Source organism: Dryobates pubescens, chromosome Z (assembly GCF_014839835.1).
Source record: "Dryobates pubescens isolate bDryPub1 chromosome Z, bDryPub1.pri, whole genome shotgun sequence".
Taxonomy (NCBI): Eukaryota; Metazoa; Chordata; class Aves; order Piciformes; family Picidae; genus Dryobates; species Dryobates pubescens.
The window spans coordinates 22,503,557-22,524,158 of NC_071657.1; the positions used below are offsets into that span (position 1 = coordinate 22,503,557).

The window sequence follows — 20,602 nt, forward strand, 5'->3', positions numbered from 1 at the left end:
TTTTTCTAATTTTTCTGTCCAGTAGGTGCTGTGGCCAGGGACAGGCATGGTTGTAACCCGCAGCAAAAACTCCTTAAAAAAATCAGTGTCGACCCAGACTGAGGTAGAATACAAGCAGGTAGCTGTCCAGGTATCTGGCTGTAGAGAGTACTGGAGCCTGGCTCTTGAGATGCAGGGTAGTGGGGACAACACTTGCTTAAGGTGTGAGCAGATTGACTATCTGCTTAATCTGGTGGCCAGACTGAAGGACGAGGTTTCTAGTCTTAGAGATGTAAGGGAATGTAGGAAAGAGATGAACCAGAGGAGGAAAGAGATGAACCAGAGGAGGAAAGAGATGAACCAGAGTAAGCAGGCTCTGTAGGCTCCCCCAGCAGAGGCTGGTTATCCAAAAAGCAGAGGGGAATAGACGCAGGTTCCTCTCAAAAGACACAAAGTAAAACCTCCTTGCCTCCCCTCACCTTCCCCGCTGCCCTTGGAAAACAGGTATGGGGCACTGGAGATCGAGGGTGAGGTGATTCTGATGCCAGAGGACACACTATCTGGGGTTTTCCCTGAGGCTAAACAGCCTAAGGTTAAAGAGCCTAAGGCAAAGCAGCCTAAGGTAAACAGCCTTCCCCTGGCATCAGGACTTGCTCTCTCAAAAAAAAGAGAAGGGTAATTGTTATTGGTGATTCCCTCCTGAGGGGAACAGAGGTGAAGGCTCCATAAGTCGGCCAGACCCATCTCACAGGGAAGTTTGTTGCCTCCCAGGAGCTAAGGTTAGAGATGTTACCAGAAGGCTGCCTAGTCTGGTGCAGCCCTCTGACTACTATCCCTTACTAGTTATGCACTTAAGGAATGATGATGTTGAACCAGAATTCCCAGGGCTATCAAAAATTACTTCAGGGCCCTGGGAGATCTGGTCGAGGGGTCAGGTGCACAAATAATTTTTTCATCAATATGCTCATTTGCAGGAGGGAATACCGTAAGGAACAGGACAGCAGCTATAGTCAACAAGTGGCTTAGAGGCTGGTGCAGTCGAAAGAATTTTGGGTTTTTTGATCTTGGAGAACTTTCTACTGCACCAGGTCAGCTGGCAACAGATGGAGTACATCTGTCCCAGAGGAGGGGAAAGATCAGAGTGTACGAAAATGGCCTATCCCCCAAAAGTAAAAAGATTCTAGGAAGGGAATTGGCAGGTCTCATCGACAGGGTTTTAAACTAGTTTTGAAGGGGGAAGGGGCTGAAACCAGTCCCCTCAGGCAGGAGTCTGGGGGTGATAAGCTAGAGCCAGAGGCGATACCAGCAGCCCAGATGAAGTGCATGTGCACTAATGCATGAAGCATGGGTAACAAACAAGAGGAGCTGGAAGCCTTGTTGCAGCAGGAAAGTTATGATGTAGTTGCCATCACAGAGACGTGGTGGGACGACTCACATGACTGGAGCACTGCAATTGATGGCTGCAGGCTCTTCAGGAGAGACAGGCAAGGAAGAAGGGGTGGAGGCGTGGCCCTGTACATCAGGGAGGCACTAGATGACATTGAGATGGAGATCAGGGATCATCAGGTTGAGTGCTTGTGGGTGAGAATTAGAGGGAAGACCAGCAGGGCTGACATCCTGGTTGGAGTCTGTTATAGACCACCCAACCTGGAAGAAGATGTTGATGAAGCATTCTATAGGCAGCTTAAGGCTGTCTCAACATCGCCTGACCTTGTTCTCATGGGTGACTTCAACGTGCCTGACATCTGCTGGGAACTCAACAAAGCAGAGAGGAGGCAGTCTAGGAGATTCTTAGAGTGCATGGAGGACAGCTTCTTATCCCAGGTACCATGTGAGCCTACCAGTGGTAAGGCTCTGCTTGACCTCCTCTTCACCAACAGGGAAGGGCTGGTGGGTGATGTGGTGGTCGGAGGGTGTTTAGGGGCCAGTGGCCATGAGATAATTGAATTTTCAGTATTTGGTCAAGCTAAGAGGGGCAGCAAGAAGACCTCCACTCTGGACTTCTGGAGGGCAGACTTCAGGTTACTAAAGGAACTAACTCAGAGGGTTCCCTGGGATACAGCCCTTAAAAATAAAGGGGTCCCGGAGAGCTGGACCTGCTTCAAGGAAGAACTCTTGAAGGCACAGGAACAGGCTGTGCCAATGTGCCGGAAGATGAGCCGCCAGGGCAGACGGCCAGCCTGGATGGGTGATGAGCTTCTAAAAGAACTAAGGGAAAAAAAGAGGGTGTATCATCTTTGGAAGAAAGGTGAGGCAACCCGTGAAAAGTTTAAGGATGTTGCTAGGTCTTGTAGGAAGAAAATTAGGGAGGCAAAAGCACATTTGGAGCTTAGACTGGCCTCTGCTGTGAAGGACAACAAAAAGTCCTTCTATAAATACATTAATAGCAAGAGGAAGGGCAAGGACAACCTCCGCTCCTTGGTGGACACGGAGGGGAATGCTGTAACAAAGGATGAGGAAAAGGCAGAGTTACTTAACACCTTCTTTACCTCAATTTTTACTAGCAGGACAGAACGTCTTCCAGACAGCTGGCCTGCAGAGCTGGCAGAAGGATTCAGGGAGCAGCATAGTTTTCCTCTGTTCCAGGAAGAGGTGGTAGTTAGAGATCTCCTCAGCCACTTGGATCCCCACAGGTCCATGGGCCTGGATGGGATCCATCCAAGGGTGCTGAGACAGCTGGCAGATGTGCTGGCCAAGCTGCTCTCCATCGTTTTTCAGCAGTCCTGGCTCACTGGAGGGGTCCCAGAAGACTGGAAGCTGGCCAGCATGGTGCCCATCCACAAGAAGGGCCAGTTGCATGAGCCAGGAAATTATAGGAGTGTCAGCCTGACCTCAGTGCCAGGCAAGATTATGGAACAGATCATCTTGAGTGCAGTCACATAGCACTTAGAGGATGGCCAAGGGATCAGGCCCAGCCAGCATGGATTTAGGAAGGGCAGGTCCTGCCTGACCAACCTGATCTCCTTCTATGATCAGGTGACCCGTCAGGTGTATGTGGGGCAGGCTGTGGATGTAGTCCACCTGGACCTCAGCAAAGCCTTTGACACCGTCCCCCACAGCAAACTCCTGGCCAAGCTGTCAGCCCATGGCTTGGATGGGAGCCCACTGCAATGGGTTAAGAACTGGCTGGAGGGCCGAGCCCAGAGAGTGGTGGTGAATGGTGCCACATCCAGCTGGCGGCCAGTCACTAGTGGTGTGCCCCAGGGATCAGTCCTGGGCCTCATGCTCTTTAACATCTTTATTGATGATCTGGATGAGGGCATTGAGTCCATCATCAGTAAATTTGCAGACGACACCAAACTGGGGGCAGGAGTTGATCTGCTGGAGGGCAGAGAGGCTCTGCAGAGGGACCTCGACAGGCTGGGCAGATGGGCAGAGTCCAACGGCATGAGATTGAACACATCCAAGTGCCGGGTTCTGCAGATTGGCCACAACAACCCCATGCAGTGCTACAGGCTGGGGTCAGAGTGGCTGGAGAGCTCCCAAACAGAGAGGGACCTGGGGGTGCTGGTCGATGGTAGGCTGAACGTGAGCCTGCAGTGTGCCCAGGCAGCCAAGAGGGCCAATGGCATCCTGGCCTGCATCAGGAACAGTGTGGCCAGCAGGAGCAGGGAGGTCATTCTGCCCCTGTACACTGCACTGGTTAGGCCGCACCTCAAGTACTGTGTCCAGTTCTGAGCCCCTCAGTTTAGGAAGGATGTTGACTTGCTGGAACGTGCCCAGAGAAGGGCAACAAAGTTGGTGAGGGGCTTGGAACACAAGCCCTACGAGGAGAGGCTGAGGGAGCTGGGGTTGCTTAGCCTGGAGAGAAGGAGACTCAGGGGTGACCTTATTGCTCTCTACAACTACCTGAAGGGAGGTTGTAGAGAGGTGGATGTTGGTCTCTTCTCCCAGGCAGCCAGTACCAGAACAAGAGGACACAGTCTCAGGCTGCGCCAGGGAAGGTTTAGGCTGGATGTTAGTAAGAAGTTCTACACAGAGAGAGTGATTGCCCATTGGAATGGGCTGCCTGGGGAGGTGGTGGAGTCAGCATCATTGGAGGTGTTCAGGAGGAGACTTGATGGGATGCTTGGTGCCATGGGTTAGTTATTTAGGTGGGTTGGATTGGTTGATGGGTTGGACACGATGATCTTGAAGGTCTCTTCCAACCTGGTCTATTCTATTCTATTCTATTCTATTTGTGCGTATGTTTCTTTCTTCTACATGTCACAAATTTTCAGCTTCTTCAACAGGCCATCTTCAATTTGACCTCATCTTAGACAAGACACCAATATTACTGTAAAGTTGTAAAATAAGAATGTATTTAGACATGCACTGTACTGAAGTATCTAACTGTAAGCCTCTGCCTTTCACTGCTAAGTTCATCTCAGGATCAGTCCTTTTTCATATTTTGGTCAGAAGTAACATCCTCAAAGAGCAAAGCATACTTAGAAATTTTGGGATGTGTAACTTACTACAAGAATGAAACGCAGCCAGCCTGAAATAATGCTTCATGGTAGGCAGACATCTTAGAACGGTTTCTAAAAGGCTTTATTTTCCACTTGTCACAGCAATATTGCAGTGATTTCAACTGCTAACTCCCCTACCAGGATGAAAGCACGAAAAGGATCCTTCTCCAATTAATGGCATGTCAGCAAGTCGTAAGATCAACATTTATTCTTCCTTCATTCTTTAATTGTGTGCTTATCAGCAGGAAAGAAAGATACACATCTTCTCTCCCAGGCATCCGCAGCATCCCTAGAGGGTTAAGATTCTGGGTAGTTTAGAAAAACAGTTCACTCAAGGTACTTCTGCTTGGTCAAAGGTCAGTAGTCCATTTAGTCATGTGCCCTCTTTTAACTACCTGCTATAAAAGAGATACATGGTCTGAGAAATCTCCAGCAGATTTTACTGAGTGCTGGTGCAACTCCCCCAGGGTTTCTGAAAGCCTAATAGAGGCTGCTCTGTCTGCTAACCAGCACAAGGAAAAAAAACAACAAATCACAAACAGAAAAAAACCCACCCACAAACCAACAAAACAACATAATAGATAATACAAGATTCAATATTATTTCTTGGGTACATCATACTACATTACAGATATTCTTTTCCAATGGAGAGGTCACTAGAAAATAGGCCAGGACTCTCAAAAAATATTAAAAAGTGCATTTTATTCTCTTTCGGAAAACAGTTTGGAAGTGGAGCACTAGTTTTGCCAAAAGCAATTGCTGTGCATTAATATTAAACATTTTCTAATGAAGGCAGAAGTCGTTTTGGGAAAACATTAAGAACAGCACAAGCATCTCCTGAATTCTAAGTTTATGGCTTAGAGAAATAGTACAATGAAAATATAGGCATTTCTCTAGCCAAGGTTTTGTTGCATGATCTGGAAAAATAAAGAGCAGGAAAAATGGGAGAATCCATAGTTCCTCATGGAAAGTATCCTTCAACACTCCCCACCCCACAAAAAAAAAAAATCAACCCACAAACCTAAACTGTGCAATAGATGTAAGCAAATAGTCTTCATTGTATAGCAGGAAAGCCATAAAGCTGGAATAAAATGTAATTAGGGGGAGGAAAGATGAGGGAAGGAAGCATTGCCTCCAAGAAAACTGTTTCCATACATAAACCCAAAAGAATCAGTCCAAATGAGTGCAACATTTGATGCAGTTCAAAATGCTCTTTTCTTTCTGGCATATATATTAAGGATACACTATTTAGGGAACATGTGAATCATCTGATGGATGTACAAGACAGAACAGAGCAAAACAAACAAAAAAATTTTGATGTAACTCTCAAAATCCTTAAAAGAGCATTTCTTAGCCTTTGTCTGGGTTGCTAAATAACAAACTAATCTACTGAAACTTAAACTGCTCCAACAGGCACAAAAAGACCTCAACTCTGTAGCTCATAACTAGAAAAAGCAGATTCACATTTAAAAAACCCAAAACAAAACAAAAACACCACACCAAACCACAGAACTGCCGATGCTCCTGCTGTAAATCTGTCTCTGTTTACATGCACCTTGTGGCATCCTTCAAGGCCTTATACAAATAAACATAAGGAGGCATTTTTGAGAGTGCACTGACCCGAGGTACCTGACAGTGAGTGCTTGGAATCACATCCTTGCCAGCTGGCTGCAATAGAAAATGTAATGATTCAGCAGTTTAATGGATCTTGGGTTTGGCAACAGTCCCCTTGTAAATATCTCTGGGGAAATAAAATAATACAGGCCCAAGACTCTGGCAGGTTCTATAATTGTTTGCTTCTGGCACAAATCCAGGGATAGCACAAGGTCTAACTTAAGACAAATATGGCTGTACAACACTCTGACTCTCCAAGCAGGCTCTATTCAAAACCCAAGGGTAGAATTAACTTATAGCATGTCTGACACGGAGACAAAGATACCAGGAAAGCATTCAGCTAAAAAACCCCACAGTCCTTAATTATTAAACTACCTAAATCAAGAATGCTTATAGTTTAACAGGAAAGGTTTTCTCTTTTTAAATACAGAAGAGCACATGAAGTTTGTTCAAAGTTGAAATATAGCAGGTTATAAACATTTGCCTTTGTTATCAAAATGAAAAAAAAAATATGCTAACAGACTGTGAGAAAAAAAAGAAGTTTGAAGAAGCAGCAGCAAATTAAGCTGTCATAGCCACTGTGCAATAATTATTAAAATATGAGAGATCTACACAGCCCTACAAGTCTTCTAGCAAAATACTTACTGTAAAGGCAGAAAAAGAAAAATGAGTTCCTAGCTCAGAGGCTCAGGTGTTAGGATCTCTCAGATTGTTTATAAAAACAAAATCCTAATTCCCAGCATTCTGATTTCCACGCTGACTTCCTGTTGTGAATGTTCCCTGAATTTTATACATTTTAACAATACACAGATGTACATTTGAAAAGTAACATAACAAAGCGGGGAAAACACAGTATGACCTTGTCATTGGCTCTGTATCCATGGAGGTACTTTGCCCAGATTTCTGAAGAGCTACTCAACAGAAATGTGGAGTTTACACAAATACTTCATGGCATGTTTAGTCAAGATTATTAGCATGGAAAGATACTAAAAAACAGGCTAAATTCTGTTACTCTCAATATTGCTTCTGTGGAAACATGGAAAAAAAAATTACCTTTTGTAATTTTTCATAACACTCTCATTATAGTAATTACACAGTGACAAGCCAAGACTCCAGTAGCTTCTGATATCTAAGTGTAGGCCAATTTTCATAATCTTCATTAAACCTACCCACATATATTTCTTAAAAGGGCATTTTACAGTTTTATACCAATTAAAATCTAAAACCTTTTAAATTTATTAAACACTTAAAATCCAGTAAATAAAAGCAGCAATCAGTTCTGTTCAACAGCAGCTTTGTTTCCAACTGCTGCAACAAATAAACTGAGGAAACTAATACAACCAATGAACTATGAAGACAGACATTAAAATAGTTCTGATTGTTGAAAGCCCCATCCATTGTACTCTATCAGGCATAAAAAAGAAGAGGGCAATGAAAACTTGTTTACAGCACTTCTAAAAACTAAAATTTTCATATCATGCCATTAAAACATCAGTCCATTAAGAAGGTACCACCACTGGGAGAAGCTTTAACATGTAAATACCAGATTCCAATCCATATTGCTGTCCACAATGCCCCTGGAATCGACAAACTGCACAGCTTTTCCAGCTACCCAGCTGATGTGTCGACAGCCCCATTTAATATTCTTGTCTAGTGATACAGCAAAGACCTCTCATGCCTATTTTTAAATGCACATTTTTAATATTCAATGTAATGTTACTCTTTAACAAACTCTTTACTCCCTGCTTCTTTTATGAAGCTTCCTGTGGTCTTTAAAGGGATTGTTAACCAAAGAATGGATCACACTCTTTCTGCATGAGCAGATTCAGAAACACTCCATTAAACCTTTCAGTATTTAATATAAAGAGTAATCTCTCACCTCTGAGGAGATAAGCCAGTTGCCGAGTGATTAAATCTGGTGCCTCTTCAAGAATCTCTTTTACTACTAAAGAGGAAGAAGATGCTTGTAACTCCAGGCTGCCATCACATCGCTCATCTGGATTGATGACTTTAACAACAGCTGATTCCAAACTTTTATCCTCACTATAAAACAAATTATATATTTATTTTTTCTTTCTAGCTGCTTAGACAACCCAGTAAAACAGTGCAAAGTATTTCTTGCAACTCTGTAACAGCATTGCCGCTGCTGCTTCTTCAAATCTGCTAAAGAGTCCTACCATTAATTTTTTTTAATAAGGTGTTTACAGTGAGTTTGTTGCTTGGTACATCACTACGACTCAAATGTTTACATGTCTATTATAAAAATATTTTTAAATTAATAATTTCAAAAAAATAATTCTGTATGTACTGAAAATATAACTTTTCATATAGGGGAGAATTAAGATATTCCCCATTAAATATTTTGTAAACTTACAAAAGAGACATTTGTTGCTTTGGGGTTTTTTTAGTTTTTTTTTAATTCTGCTTTTAATAGCAGTAACAAGGCCAAACTATACTTAATACTATAAAATGCTAATCATAATTCTTTGGAAGGAAGAAACACAAGAAGAGAGTAATAAACAAAAAGCAAATCTTACAGATAATTTTTACTTTGAAAAAGTGCATCATGTAGTAAGCTGACTGCAGTTAAAGAATCAACAGCTATGAGATTTGCTGCATCTTATGTTTTCCATACAAACCTCTCAGAGTAGCATGGGGTCACAGCACAACAAAATGTTACTTATCTTAAGTGAAGCTCTAAACAGAGTTGGAAATAAATAGCATCCTTCACTCTGAGCAAGACAGATCATTAAAAAGAGGCTCCCCATGAACAATTCACTACAGGCTTGTAAATATTCCCTCCTAAGGATGGGTATATGGACTATAGTCTTCAACAGAAAAACTGAGCCTCTGCCACTGAGGACAGCTTGAGAAAAATGTTGTAGTTTATAAGTACTACAATAATCTAGTAGCCATCTTAACAGAACATTTACAAGTGCTCTATCTCCACATCAATGTGAGAGTCCTGATGCTTTACTGAAAGCTAACGAAGAAGCATGAAAAGAAACATTGATCTCAAATTTACTGGCCACAGGAAAATTCCAGACTATTTAAAATAAATTAAAATATCTAATCTAATACAAGGTCCTTAAAAAAAAACATAGATCCATTAAAAGTGATGGAAAGATGTGTATTACTGGACATAATGGGAGACAAACTATATTTTAACATCTTTTGTTTTGCACAAAAATGCAAAATGTAATTTTTAAAACAGCTCAAACCCACAAAAGCCATCTTGTTATACACAGAATAGAATACCTTGTCAGCATGTTGCTGTTCACAAGAGTTAAAGACAATTTCCCTTCAGCATTCAGCTGGTGTAAGTTGATTTCATCCCGGAAGATATGAAATGACTCCGGGATATTCAGCTCCTTCAATATAAATCTTGCCTCTGTGAAGTAGCTGAAATCTCTTCTTGGTATGTTCAGCACAGGTAAGCAAAGAACATCAGGAGGGCTGACCTGTTAACATAGGTGTGCATTGTCAGAGCGGTATAAAATAACACCTGGTATTTATTTCTTGTTACACTTTATAGGAAGATGTTTTAACCAAATGACCGGTTAGAAGCAGTCTGAATTTTATGGTTTTTTTTCCCCATTTACTTATTTTTTCAAAAGTTTCTCTCGCTTTTTTCTTGTTCTCTGTCTGCCTTCCACAGAATCGCTGAGAAACCAGTAAGCAGAAAGAATGATACATAGGAGTGATTTTTTTTTTGCTGCTATTGAATAAGCCACCTAATATCCACTCATTAATTTTTGTATAGAAAGAATTGTAGATTGTTTCTATTTAAAATATCTCACCTCTCATCTTAATAATATTATTGTCCAGAAAAATATTTTCACGGTATGTTTTAAATGGCTTAACAATAAGATGTCTGTAACAACCTGGAACAAATGAGGTAAGACCACATGGTCCATTTTTCTCCATTACCTTGTCTAGAAAGTAGGCATAGGCCAGAGTAGAAATGAGTGAATCCAAATCACAGGCTTTATTCCCAAGAACAACATGGACTTTCTCCAAGGGTTTGCTTCTGTTCTGTAACACAATAAAAAGACAATTGCAATGAATAATAATGAGAAAAAACAAGGCCAAATCACCAAGGCACTTCAAAAAGCAAGTCAAGTATGCACTGTTGTCAGTTATAGCACTTTTCACCATTGGATGAAGGAATGTGTTTACTGTGGGATCAGACATGTTGCCTTGCTTCCTATCTCCAAAGAAAGCCAAGAAATCTGGGTTTCATAAGGGACTCCAGTTTAGAACCCAAATGAGATCTAACCTAACAAATGCCCCTTTAAAATAAAGTAACAGACAAGCAGCTTCCTGTCTATCCGGGAAAAGCTTCTGAAAACACTTGAAATCCCCTATGAAAAGCAGTCTCAAAGAGTGTGGAAATACACAGAGCAACCTATACATTTCAAGTTGTAATTTCAATTTTCCCTTTTTAATTTGCTCATCCAAAGTCAGTAACCAAAGTGGATTTCACCTTCTTCAGAAGCCAGATACACCTCATAATGCACTAAGTGATGTGGATTACTCTAACTTGTCAAGCAAAGCAAGTCTGTTTTGCATTTAATAAAATCACAGCCTTGCAAATACAAGGAAAAGTAATGAAAGACCAACCTTGTGAAAGCAAAATACTGCAGGAAAAAACATAAGGTGAAGGTTTTCTCTTGTGCATACTATTAATGTCAAGTTAGCTGCATGTCTAATTTTACTTCTACCTGGACATAAGGAAGAAACTTAGCTCTCTTTCCCTTATATGGAACATAGCCATCCCAGTTTGGATTTTGTACATATCTATATATACACCTTCCCTTAATCTCTCTATACATTCATTTTTCCTTAAGACCTTTTATTATTTGGTAAAATTATTTTCTTAACTTCTATTTCTGTATTAAGCAATTTTGTTTACTCCTTACTTCCCCTGCCTATCTTTTCCCAAGGGGGGTAATCTAAATTCTGTCCTGTGGGGCTTTTTTCCTGAAACTTTAAACAGTAGCATGTGGTTCTGTACCTACACATTCTGTATTTATAAAACAAATTGCTTTATGTTGCTCATATTCTAGAAAACACTATCCCATATACAGCTAGCAAGGATCCTCAACAGGCATTAATGACGACTAACAGACCTATTCATGTCATCAGGTACACAGGCTTTTTGTTGTGAAAAAGTATGAAAATTGTTGTGTTGTCTTTAGAATTCATTGTCTCAAGCACTAAAATCTCAACACTTGTTTTAACTACTCATGTTATCTTTGTAGCTTTCTTAAACTCTCATTAGCTGCAGACTTATCAAACAGGAATAATGCAGTTCTAAAATGTAGAAAATTGTATGGGATAAGAACGATCAAAACTCTTTATCTGAACAGCTGTTTAACATGAAACAGAAAAAGAATAATTCACATTTAAAAATCAAACAAACACAAAAAAAACAACACACAAAATAAAACAAAAACCCAGTAATAAACACCACAACAAACCAGATTCTTTCATTCATTTGTATGTGCTATCATGTCCTCTCTCGTTACTACTGTGGTGGGTTAACGTTTCCCATTCACATTAAGTAAGCACAACCAGCTCAGCTGGAAGCAAATGGAAGCTGTATTTACTAGCAATAACTACACTCCACAATGGAATGCAATGAATATTGACAAAATATACAGTATTTACGATATTATACAGGTATTTACAATCAGAAAATAGCACAGAAGTCGACTGTCAAGATGCCAGTCTCCATTCTGCTTTCGCACAGGCCACACTGGACTGTTGAAAGGTGAAAGAGTTTTGCTGATGACTTCCTGACTTTCCAACTGACAAATCAGATTCTGAATGGGCAACAAAGAGTCACGGTTGGTTCTGTATTGCCTGTGGTGCACAGTCTGAGAAGCAACTGGCAACTTTATATCCTCTATCTCATGTTGTCCCACAACTGCAGATTCATCAGAAAGCTCAGGTCTAGCAGACAGCTTCAATTTTTCTCCATCAACTTCTACAGAAGCTACTCCAAAAGGCCATTTGTAACCTCTAGGGTCTTTGAAATGCCCTTCTCTCAGAAAATCAATTCCCAAAATAAAAGGTGCATCAGGTCCTGTCACAACTGTATGCTTCTTCCACTGTTTACCAGTTAAACTCATATCAACTTCTATCTTAGTTAACTCTTGAGATCCACCAGTGACTCCCAGAATAGTTATAAGCACGGATCCCTGATAATTTTATGGCATTATGGTGCACTGACCTCCTGTGTCAACCAAGGCCCTGTACTTCTGAAATTGTGAAGGGCCAGGCCACTGGATGTACACATCCCAACAGATTCTGTTATCTCCATTATCCCTCTTCTCCCCCTGGTGGAGGAGAGGGATATTCCCCCTAATTATGGGGAGTATTTCCACATGTGCTGTTAGCACAGTGTCCAGTGTTAAGAGTTGGAACCATTGTTGGAGCTATTAGAATTGTTCTGGGAAATTGAGGAAGTAACAGTTGCTACCTCAAGCTCTGCCACTCTGCAGTTGCCTTAGTCTCCTGAAAAGATCAGAAGTTGGTTGACCATCCCATCTGTTCATGTTCTCACCAAACTGATCACGCAGAGTTATCCAAATACTCCCACGTGATTACCTCTGTGGTCTGTTTTGGTTTGACCTGTTTTGGAATGGCCTCCTTGGAGGACATCTGTTTCTAACAGATGAAACTTGTATCCATCTGGAGGAAGAAGAATTGGAATTATCTCTTTGTGCCAATCTGGACATGGAGTTTATAAATTCCTCCTTCAGCTCTTTCATGTAATTCTTTATATGTCCAGACAGAGTTTCAATGGCTAAAACCAAAGAAACACGTGTGAGACTATCCTCCAGTTGTCTCATTTGATCAGTGAAATAGCCAACCATAGGAGGAGCTCCACCATAATTTCTTGCCACAATTCTGCTTGCCATAGTATTTGCATAATTAGGAGGAGCAAGCTTGATGAGATTTTTGACAAGACCTGTTCCTACAGGAATTTCATCAGGATTCAGAGTACCATGGTCCCCATACATCACCTCTCTCACAGGAAATTCTCTCAAATGCTTAATTCCCTCATCCAGGGTACGCCAGGGTTTAGGTTTCCAAGGAAGGTCATGTCTGGATGGGTACCTCATAAGAGCTGCCAGTAAAAGGCGTGTCTACAGGGAAACCTTACCAAGACACCTGCCTAGCTGCCTATCTAGTCCACTATCTTTTGAAAGGGTCCATGATGAGATGTATCCATCTGGAGGAAAAATTGGAATTATTTCCTTGTGTCAATTGGGATATGGAATCTTTCATCTCTTTCATGCAATTCCTTATCTCACTAGACAGAGTTTCAATGGCTGAAACCAAAGAAACACATGTGAGACTATCCTCTAATTGCCTCATTTGATAAGTGAAATGGCCAACCATAGGAGGAGCTCCACCATAATTTCCACAGCTCAGCTTGCCAGAATATTTGCATAATTAGGAGGAGCAAGTTTGATGAGCTTTTTAGCAAGACCAGTTCCTACAGGAATTTCATCAGGATTCAGAGTTTCATGGTTACTGAAGAGTACCTCTCTGACAGCAAATTCTCTCAAATGCTTAATCCCCTCATCTATGGCAGTCCAGGGTTTAGGACTCCATGGAAGATCATCTCGGGATGGGTATATCATGAAAGCGGCCAATAAAAGGCGTATCCACAGAGAAACTTTATCGAGAGACCTGCCTAGATGTCTATCTATTCCATTATCCTTTGCGAGAGTGCCTAGCTGAGATGCTGACTTGTCTTGCACTATTATGAACTTCTAAATGAACTTCAAAAAGAACTAAGGGAAAAAAAGAGGGTGTCTCATCTTTGGAAGAAAGGTGAGGCAACCCATGAAGAGTTTAAGGATGTTGCTAGGTCTTGTAGGAAGAAAATAAGGGAGGCAAAAGCACATTTGGAGCTTAGACTGGCCTCTGCTGTGAAGGACAACAAAAAGTCCTTCTATAAATACATTAATAGCAAGAGGAAGGGCAAGGACAACCTCCACTCCTCTGTGGACACGGAGGGGAACGTTGTAACAAAGGATGAGGAGAAGGCAGAGTAACTTAACACCTTCTTTGCCTCAATTTTTTCTAGCAGGACAGAATGTCTTCTGGACAGCTGGCCTGCAGAGCTGGCAGAAGGAGTCAGGGAGCAGCATAATTTTCCTCTCTTCCAGAATGGGGTAGTTGGTGATCTGCTTAGCCACTTGGATCCCCACAGGTCCATGGGACCAGATGGGATCCATCCTAGGGTGCTGAGACAGCTGGCAGATGTGCTGGCCAAGACGCTCTCCATCATTTTCCACCAGTCCTGGCTCACTGGAGGGGTCCCAGAAGACTGGAAGCTGGCCAGCATGGTGCCTATCCACAAGAAGGGCCGGTTGCATGAGGCAGCAAATTATAGGCGTGTCAGCCTGACCTCAGTGCCAGGCAAGATTATGGAACAGGTCATCTTGAGTGCAGTCACATAGCACTTAGAGGATGGCCAAGGGATCAGGCCCAGCCAGCATGGATTTAGGAAGGGCAGGTCCTGCCACCAACCTGATCTCCTCCTATGATCAGGTGACCCGCCTGGTGGATGTGGGGAGGCCTGTGGATGTAGTCTACCTGGACCTCAGCAAGGCCTTTGACACCGTTCCCCACAGCAAACTCCTGGCCAAGCTGTCAGCCCATGGCTTGGATGGGAGCACACTGCGATGGGTTAGGAACTGGCTGGAAGGCCGAGCCCAGAGAGTGGTGGTGAATGGTGCCACATCCAGCTGGCGGCCAGTCACCAGTGGTGTGCCCCAGGGATCAGTCCTGGGCCTCATGCTCTTTAACATCTTTATTGATGATCTGGATGAGGGCATTGAGTCCATCATCAGTAAATTTGCAGATGACACCAAGCTGGGGCAGGAGTTGATCTGCTGGAGGGCAGAGAGGCTCTGCAGAGGGACCTCAACAGGCTGGGCAGATGGGCAGAGTCCAACGGCATGAGACTGAACACATCCAAGTGCCGGGTTCTGCACATTGGCCACAACAACCCCATGCAGTGCTACAGGCTGGGGTCAGGGTGGCTGGAGAGCTCCCAAACAGAGAGGGACCTGGGGGTGCTGGTTCATGGTAGGCTGAACATGAGCCTGCAGTGTGCACAGGCAGCCAGGAGGGCCAATGGCACCCTGGCCTGCAACAGGAACAGTGTGTCCAGCAGGAGCAGGGAGGTCATTCTGCCCCTGTACACTGCACTGGTTAGGCCGCATCTCGAGTACTGTGTCCAGTTCTGGGCCCCTCAGTTTAGGAAGGATGTTGACTTGCTGGAACGAGTCCAGAGAAGGGCAACGAAGTTGGTGAGGGGCTTGGAGCACAAGCCCTATGAGGAGAGACTGAGGGAGCTGGGGTTGCTTAGCCTGGAGAAGAGGAGACTCAGGGGTGACCTTTTTGCTCTCTACAACTACCTGAAGGGGGGTTGTAGTGAGGCAGACGTCGGTCTCTTCTCCCAGGCGGCCAGTACCAGAACAAGAGGACACAGTCTCAGGCTGTGCTAGGGGAGGTTTAGGCTGGAGGTTAGGAGGAAGTTTTACACAGACAGAGTGATTGCCCATTGGAATGGGCTGCCCAAAGAAGTGGTGGGGTCGCCGTCGCTGGGGGTGTTCAGGGCGAGGCTTGACAGGATGCTTGGTTGCATGGTTTAGTTGATTAGGTGGTGTTGTATTGTAGGTTGGATGTGACAATCTTGAAGGTCTCTTCCAACCTAGTTTATTCTATTCTATTCTATTCGATTCGATCCAAGCTGGTGCACCTGTATCAAAACACCTGCCAAGCCGGGCTAGAATTGGCTCATTCTCTCCTCTGATGTAATCCTTTCTCACATGCGTAATTTCCTGTCTAGGGGTGTTTGCTGTTTGGATATCATCTGGATCTTCCTCATCTGTTTCATCTTCCTGTAGTTGCTGTCCCCATAATCCTGCTGCTACTCTCTTAAGTATTTCTTTAAATTCAGAAGCACCTCCCTTAACTGCCGCCCTACCAGAACATGTATCCTGTCCTGTATCTCCACTATCCAGTGACGGTCTCAGTAATTCATCTAAGTCTTTAAGGTAAACTTTCTCTCCATCCTCAGAAGGATCTTTTGTAACAGAAGATCCCTCAACAGCAGAGGGATCTTGCTCTTCTCCTGCAACAGCTCTCACATCTGGTTTGCGTCTGCCCCTTCTATCCAAAGCTGCAATTTAATTGGGGCTGTGTTTGAATTCACAGCAGGCTTAGCAGAAGCAGTGGGAGTTTGCAAGGAAGCAGTGCTAGCAGAGAGATTATGAGATCCAGCAGCTGTTGCAGTGGTCACCTCCGGGCCTGCTGCTGGAGGAGGAAATGGTTTCGCCTCTCTAATGGCTGCCGATGAAACTGCAGTTGCCATCTTAGGTGCTGCTGCTGGCTAAATGCCAGAACTGCTGGTGGTCCCGTTGAGAGCTGCCTTATCGGTAACTCCTCCCTGCCCTTTCTTAGCTGTTTCCCCTATCTCTTCATCACTAGAAATCTCTGGATTTGAGTTAGAACTGCTTCTCCTATGCCTACTGCGTTTAAAAATAAAACATGTCTTAGCTGCTCTTCTCTCCTGAAGCAAAGCCACTAACAAGAATACATTAATTATTACCAACTGCAGGATTACACACAGCAGATAAATCACTTTGGAATCCCAGCTGCTACTGCTCACATAGCTTCACCTACAGGAATGCTGAATTTATACATCTCTGCGGGTAAAGTGGTTACGGTGACATTTCCATATTTCTTAAGCCAAAAGAGCCCAGGACAGCAGTCATACAACAGTTGCAATTTGTACCTAAACCAAACATAGAATTTATGTATCAGATATCTTCCCAGCTTATCAAACATTATACTGATACACCATTTGTAAATTATTACGGTCAGGGCAGAACATATCAAATGCCACAGAATCCAAAAGAACTTCATTTTGCTTCCTTAATCTGAGCAGGAATAAATCAAGCAATTGCCCCACGATGAATAGGTGCCAATTATTTTGTGTAATGTAGTGGGTTGAAATTTACCATTACATTAACTAAGCACGACCAACTCAGTTGGAAGCAAATGGAAGCTGTATTTACAAAGCAAAAACTACACTCTACAATGGAATGCAATGAATACGTACAAACTATACAGTAATTACAATGTTATACAGGTATTTACAATTAGAAGATAGCAGGGAAACCCCCCTGCTCAAAACAACCGGGGAAGCTGCTCCACTGCCCCCCACCCAAGCCACCCAGATCCCCTGTACCGAGAGAGAAGCTGGAAGAAAGCAGTGTTAGTATTATCTCAAGGTCAGAAGCATTGTCTTCCCAGCAGAACAGCCAGACCAGAGAAGAAAAGAAGGAATGGGAATGCAAGCAAAATGTGTAAGATGTTTACAGAACACTTGCTTCTATACCAGACATTCTGTCCAATGAAATTTGTTTAGAATAATGTTTTGGTTTCCTTTTTACACCCAATAGTGAATTATTTATACTTTTCTACTTTCCTGCTGGAAATCTGCAGTTTCATTTTAAAGACATAGCCTAAAACTGCCACAACTACCTCTTCAGGAATGGTGACAGAATAATGACACAAAAATCAAAGAATTGCAAGGCTGAAAGTTTCTGAACCCTACAATCAACTTGCGAAAAGTACAGCTATTAAGAGGAGAATAACTAGTTAAACTTAGTGGAGCAAGAAAGATTTAGAGTCAATCTCTTCATAATCCAAACACATCAACTAGCCATCTGAGGACTGATTTTTAACTATAGCACATGAGAATTTCATCAACACATATGAACCCTACTTCAAACAGGAGCTCTTGAAGGCACAGGAACTGGCAGTTCCCATGTGCCGAAAGATGAGCTGGCAGGGAAGGCGACCGGCCTGGATGAGCACGCAGCTCCTGGAGGACGGAAGGGGAAAGAAAAGGCTGTATAACCTTTGGAAGGAGGGGAAGGCTTCTCAAGGTATGTTTAAGGAACTTGTTAGATTATGTAGGAATAAAATTAGAGAGGCAAAGGCCCAGTTGGAACTGAAACTGGCCACCTCTGTCAAAGACAATACAAAGTATTTTTACAAATATATCAACACTAAAAAGAAGGGCAAGAAGAACCTCCACTCCTTACTGGACCTGGAGGGGAGCACTGTGACTGAAGACAAGGAAAAGGCTAAGGTCCCGAACACCTTCTTTGCCTCAATGTTTAACAGCAAGGCAGGAGTTCAGGACGAGTGGCCTCCTGAGCTGGGTAATAGGGTCGGGGAGCAGTGTAATGCCCTGGAAATCCATGAGGAATTAGTTCGGGACCTGCTGAGCCACTTGGACACTCACAAGTCCATGGGACCGGATGGGATCCATCCTAGGGTGCTAAGAGAGCTGGCAGATGAGCTGGCCAAGCCGCTCTCCATCATTTTCCTCCAGTCCTGGCTCACTGGAGAGGTCCCAGATGACTGGAAACTGGCCAATGTGGTCCCCATCCACAAGAAGGGTCAGATGGAGGAACCTGGAAACTCCAGGCCAGTCAGCCTGACCTCAGTGCCGGGGAAAGTGATGGAACAGATTATCCTGGAGGCAATAACTGCTCACCTGAAGGATGGCCAAGGGCTCAGGTCCAGCCAACATGGATTTAGGAAGGGCAGGTCCTGCCTCTCCAACCTGATCTCCTTCTATGATCAGGTGACCCATCTGGTGGACGTGGGGAAGGCTGTGGATGTGGTCTACCTGGACTTCATAAAGGCCTTTGACACTGTCCCCCACAGTAAGCTGCTGGCTAAGCTGTCAGCTCGTGGTTTGGACAGCAACACTCTGTGCTGGGTTAGGAACTGGCTGGAGGGCCGAGCCCAGAGAGTGGTGGTGAATGGTGCCACATCCAGCTGGCAGCCAGTCACCAGTGGCGTCCCCCAGGGATCAGTGCTGGGCCCCATCCTCTTTAACATCTTCATTGATGATCTGGATGAGGGGGTTGAGTCAGTCATCAGCAAATTTGCAGATGACACCAAGTTAGGAGCAGATGTTGGTCAGTTAGAGGGTGGAAAGGCTCTGCAGAGGGACCTCGACCGACTGGACAGATGGGCAGAGTCTAATGGCATGGCATTTAACAAGTCCAAGTGCCGGGTGCTGCACTTTGGCCACAACAACCCCATGCAGAGCTACAGTCTGGGGTCAGAGTGGCTGGAGAGCTGCCAAACAGAGAGGGACCTGGGGGTGCTGATTGACACCTGCATAAACATGAGCCAGCAGTGTGCCCAGGTGGCCAAGAGGGCCAATGGCATCCTGGCCTGCATTAGGAGTAGTGTGGCCATCAGGAGCAGAGAAGTCATTGTGCCCCTGTATTCTGCATTGGTTAGGCCACACCTTGAGTCCTGTGTCCAGTTCTGGGCCCCTCAGTTTAAGAAGGACATCGAGACACTTGAACGTGTCCAGAGAAGGGCAACAAGGCTGGTGAGAGGCCTTGAGCACAAGCCCTATGAGGAGAGGCTGAGGGAGCTGGGATTGTTTAGCCTGGAGAAGAGGAGGCTCAGGGGTGACCTCATTGCCCTCTACAACTACCTGAAAGGTGGTTGTAGCCAGAAAGGGGTTGGTCTCTTCTCCCAGGCAACCAGCATCAGAACAAGGGGACACAGTCTCAAGCTGCACCAGGGGAAGTTTAGACTCGAGGTGAGGAGAAATCTCTTCACCGAGCGAGTCATTTGTCATTGGAATGGGCTGCCCAGGGAGGTGGTGGAGTCACCATCCCTGGAGGTGTTCAAGAGGACACTGGACGTGGCACATGGTGCCATGGTCTAGTCATGAGGTCTGTGGAGACAGGTTGGACTTGATGATCCTTGGGGTCTCTTCCAGCCTTAGTGATACTGTGATACTGTAACCCAAACAGACTGTGGAAGCACAAGTCATCTCCCAGGCAACCAGCACCAGAACAAGAGGACAGTCTCAAACTGCGCCAGGGGAAGTTAAGACTCGAGGTGTGGACAAAGTTCTTCACAGAGAAAGTTGTTAGGCATTGGAATGGGCTGCCCAGGAGGGAGGTGGTGGAGTCACCGTCCCTGGAGGTGTTCAAGAGGGGACTGGACATGGCACTTGGTGCCATGGTTTAGTCATGAGGTCTGTAGTAACGAGTTGGACTTGATGATCTTTGAAGTCTCTTCCAACCTTGGTAATTCTGTGATTCTGTGATCTCCTTATACAAGTCATCTCCTTGTACTGTTCTCAAGAGCTTAACAAGAATACATAGGTGGAGCTTATTAAGATAACTTCTTAACATGACAGTAAGCAGACTAGCAGCAAGAGGGCGTATTTCTTGGTCAGGTTGTTAACATACTATCCCTACAAACAATTGCTTTTTATTTCCAGAATATTTCTGCCTAAGATAAGAACACAGTCTTGGTTACACACTAGATGCTCCCAACACTTTCCCAAAAGAAAAGGGAACAAACCTCAAATTTCTGAAGGTATTCAGGAGTTTCCATTGCATACTGCCTTTCTCTGCTCATTCCAGAGAGGATGCATTTTTATCTACTGCAACTGGTTGTCTTAATGACTAGCT

At 43.9% G+C, this 20,602-nt stretch overlaps 1 protein-coding gene across 1 annotated transcript in view; it reads right to left on the minus strand.

Annotated features, from left to right (window-relative positions):
• The window catches only part of PRUNE2 (prune homolog 2 with BCH domain), a 176,317-nt gene that overhangs the window by 122,370 nt on the left and 33,345 nt on the right, over positions 1-20,602 (minus strand). The window contains exons 2-5 of the mRNA XM_054177749.1: positions 15,902-16,254; positions 9,972-10,076; positions 9,300-9,502; positions 7,921-8,084 (exon numbers count right to left, since the gene is read on the minus strand). Of these exons, the coding sequence (XP_054033724.1) occupies positions 7,921-8,084; positions 9,300-9,502; positions 9,972-10,076; positions 15,902-16,254 (825 nt within the window). The remainder of the gene's footprint in view (positions 1-7,920; positions 8,085-9,299; positions 9,503-9,971; positions 10,077-15,901; positions 16,255-20,602) is intronic.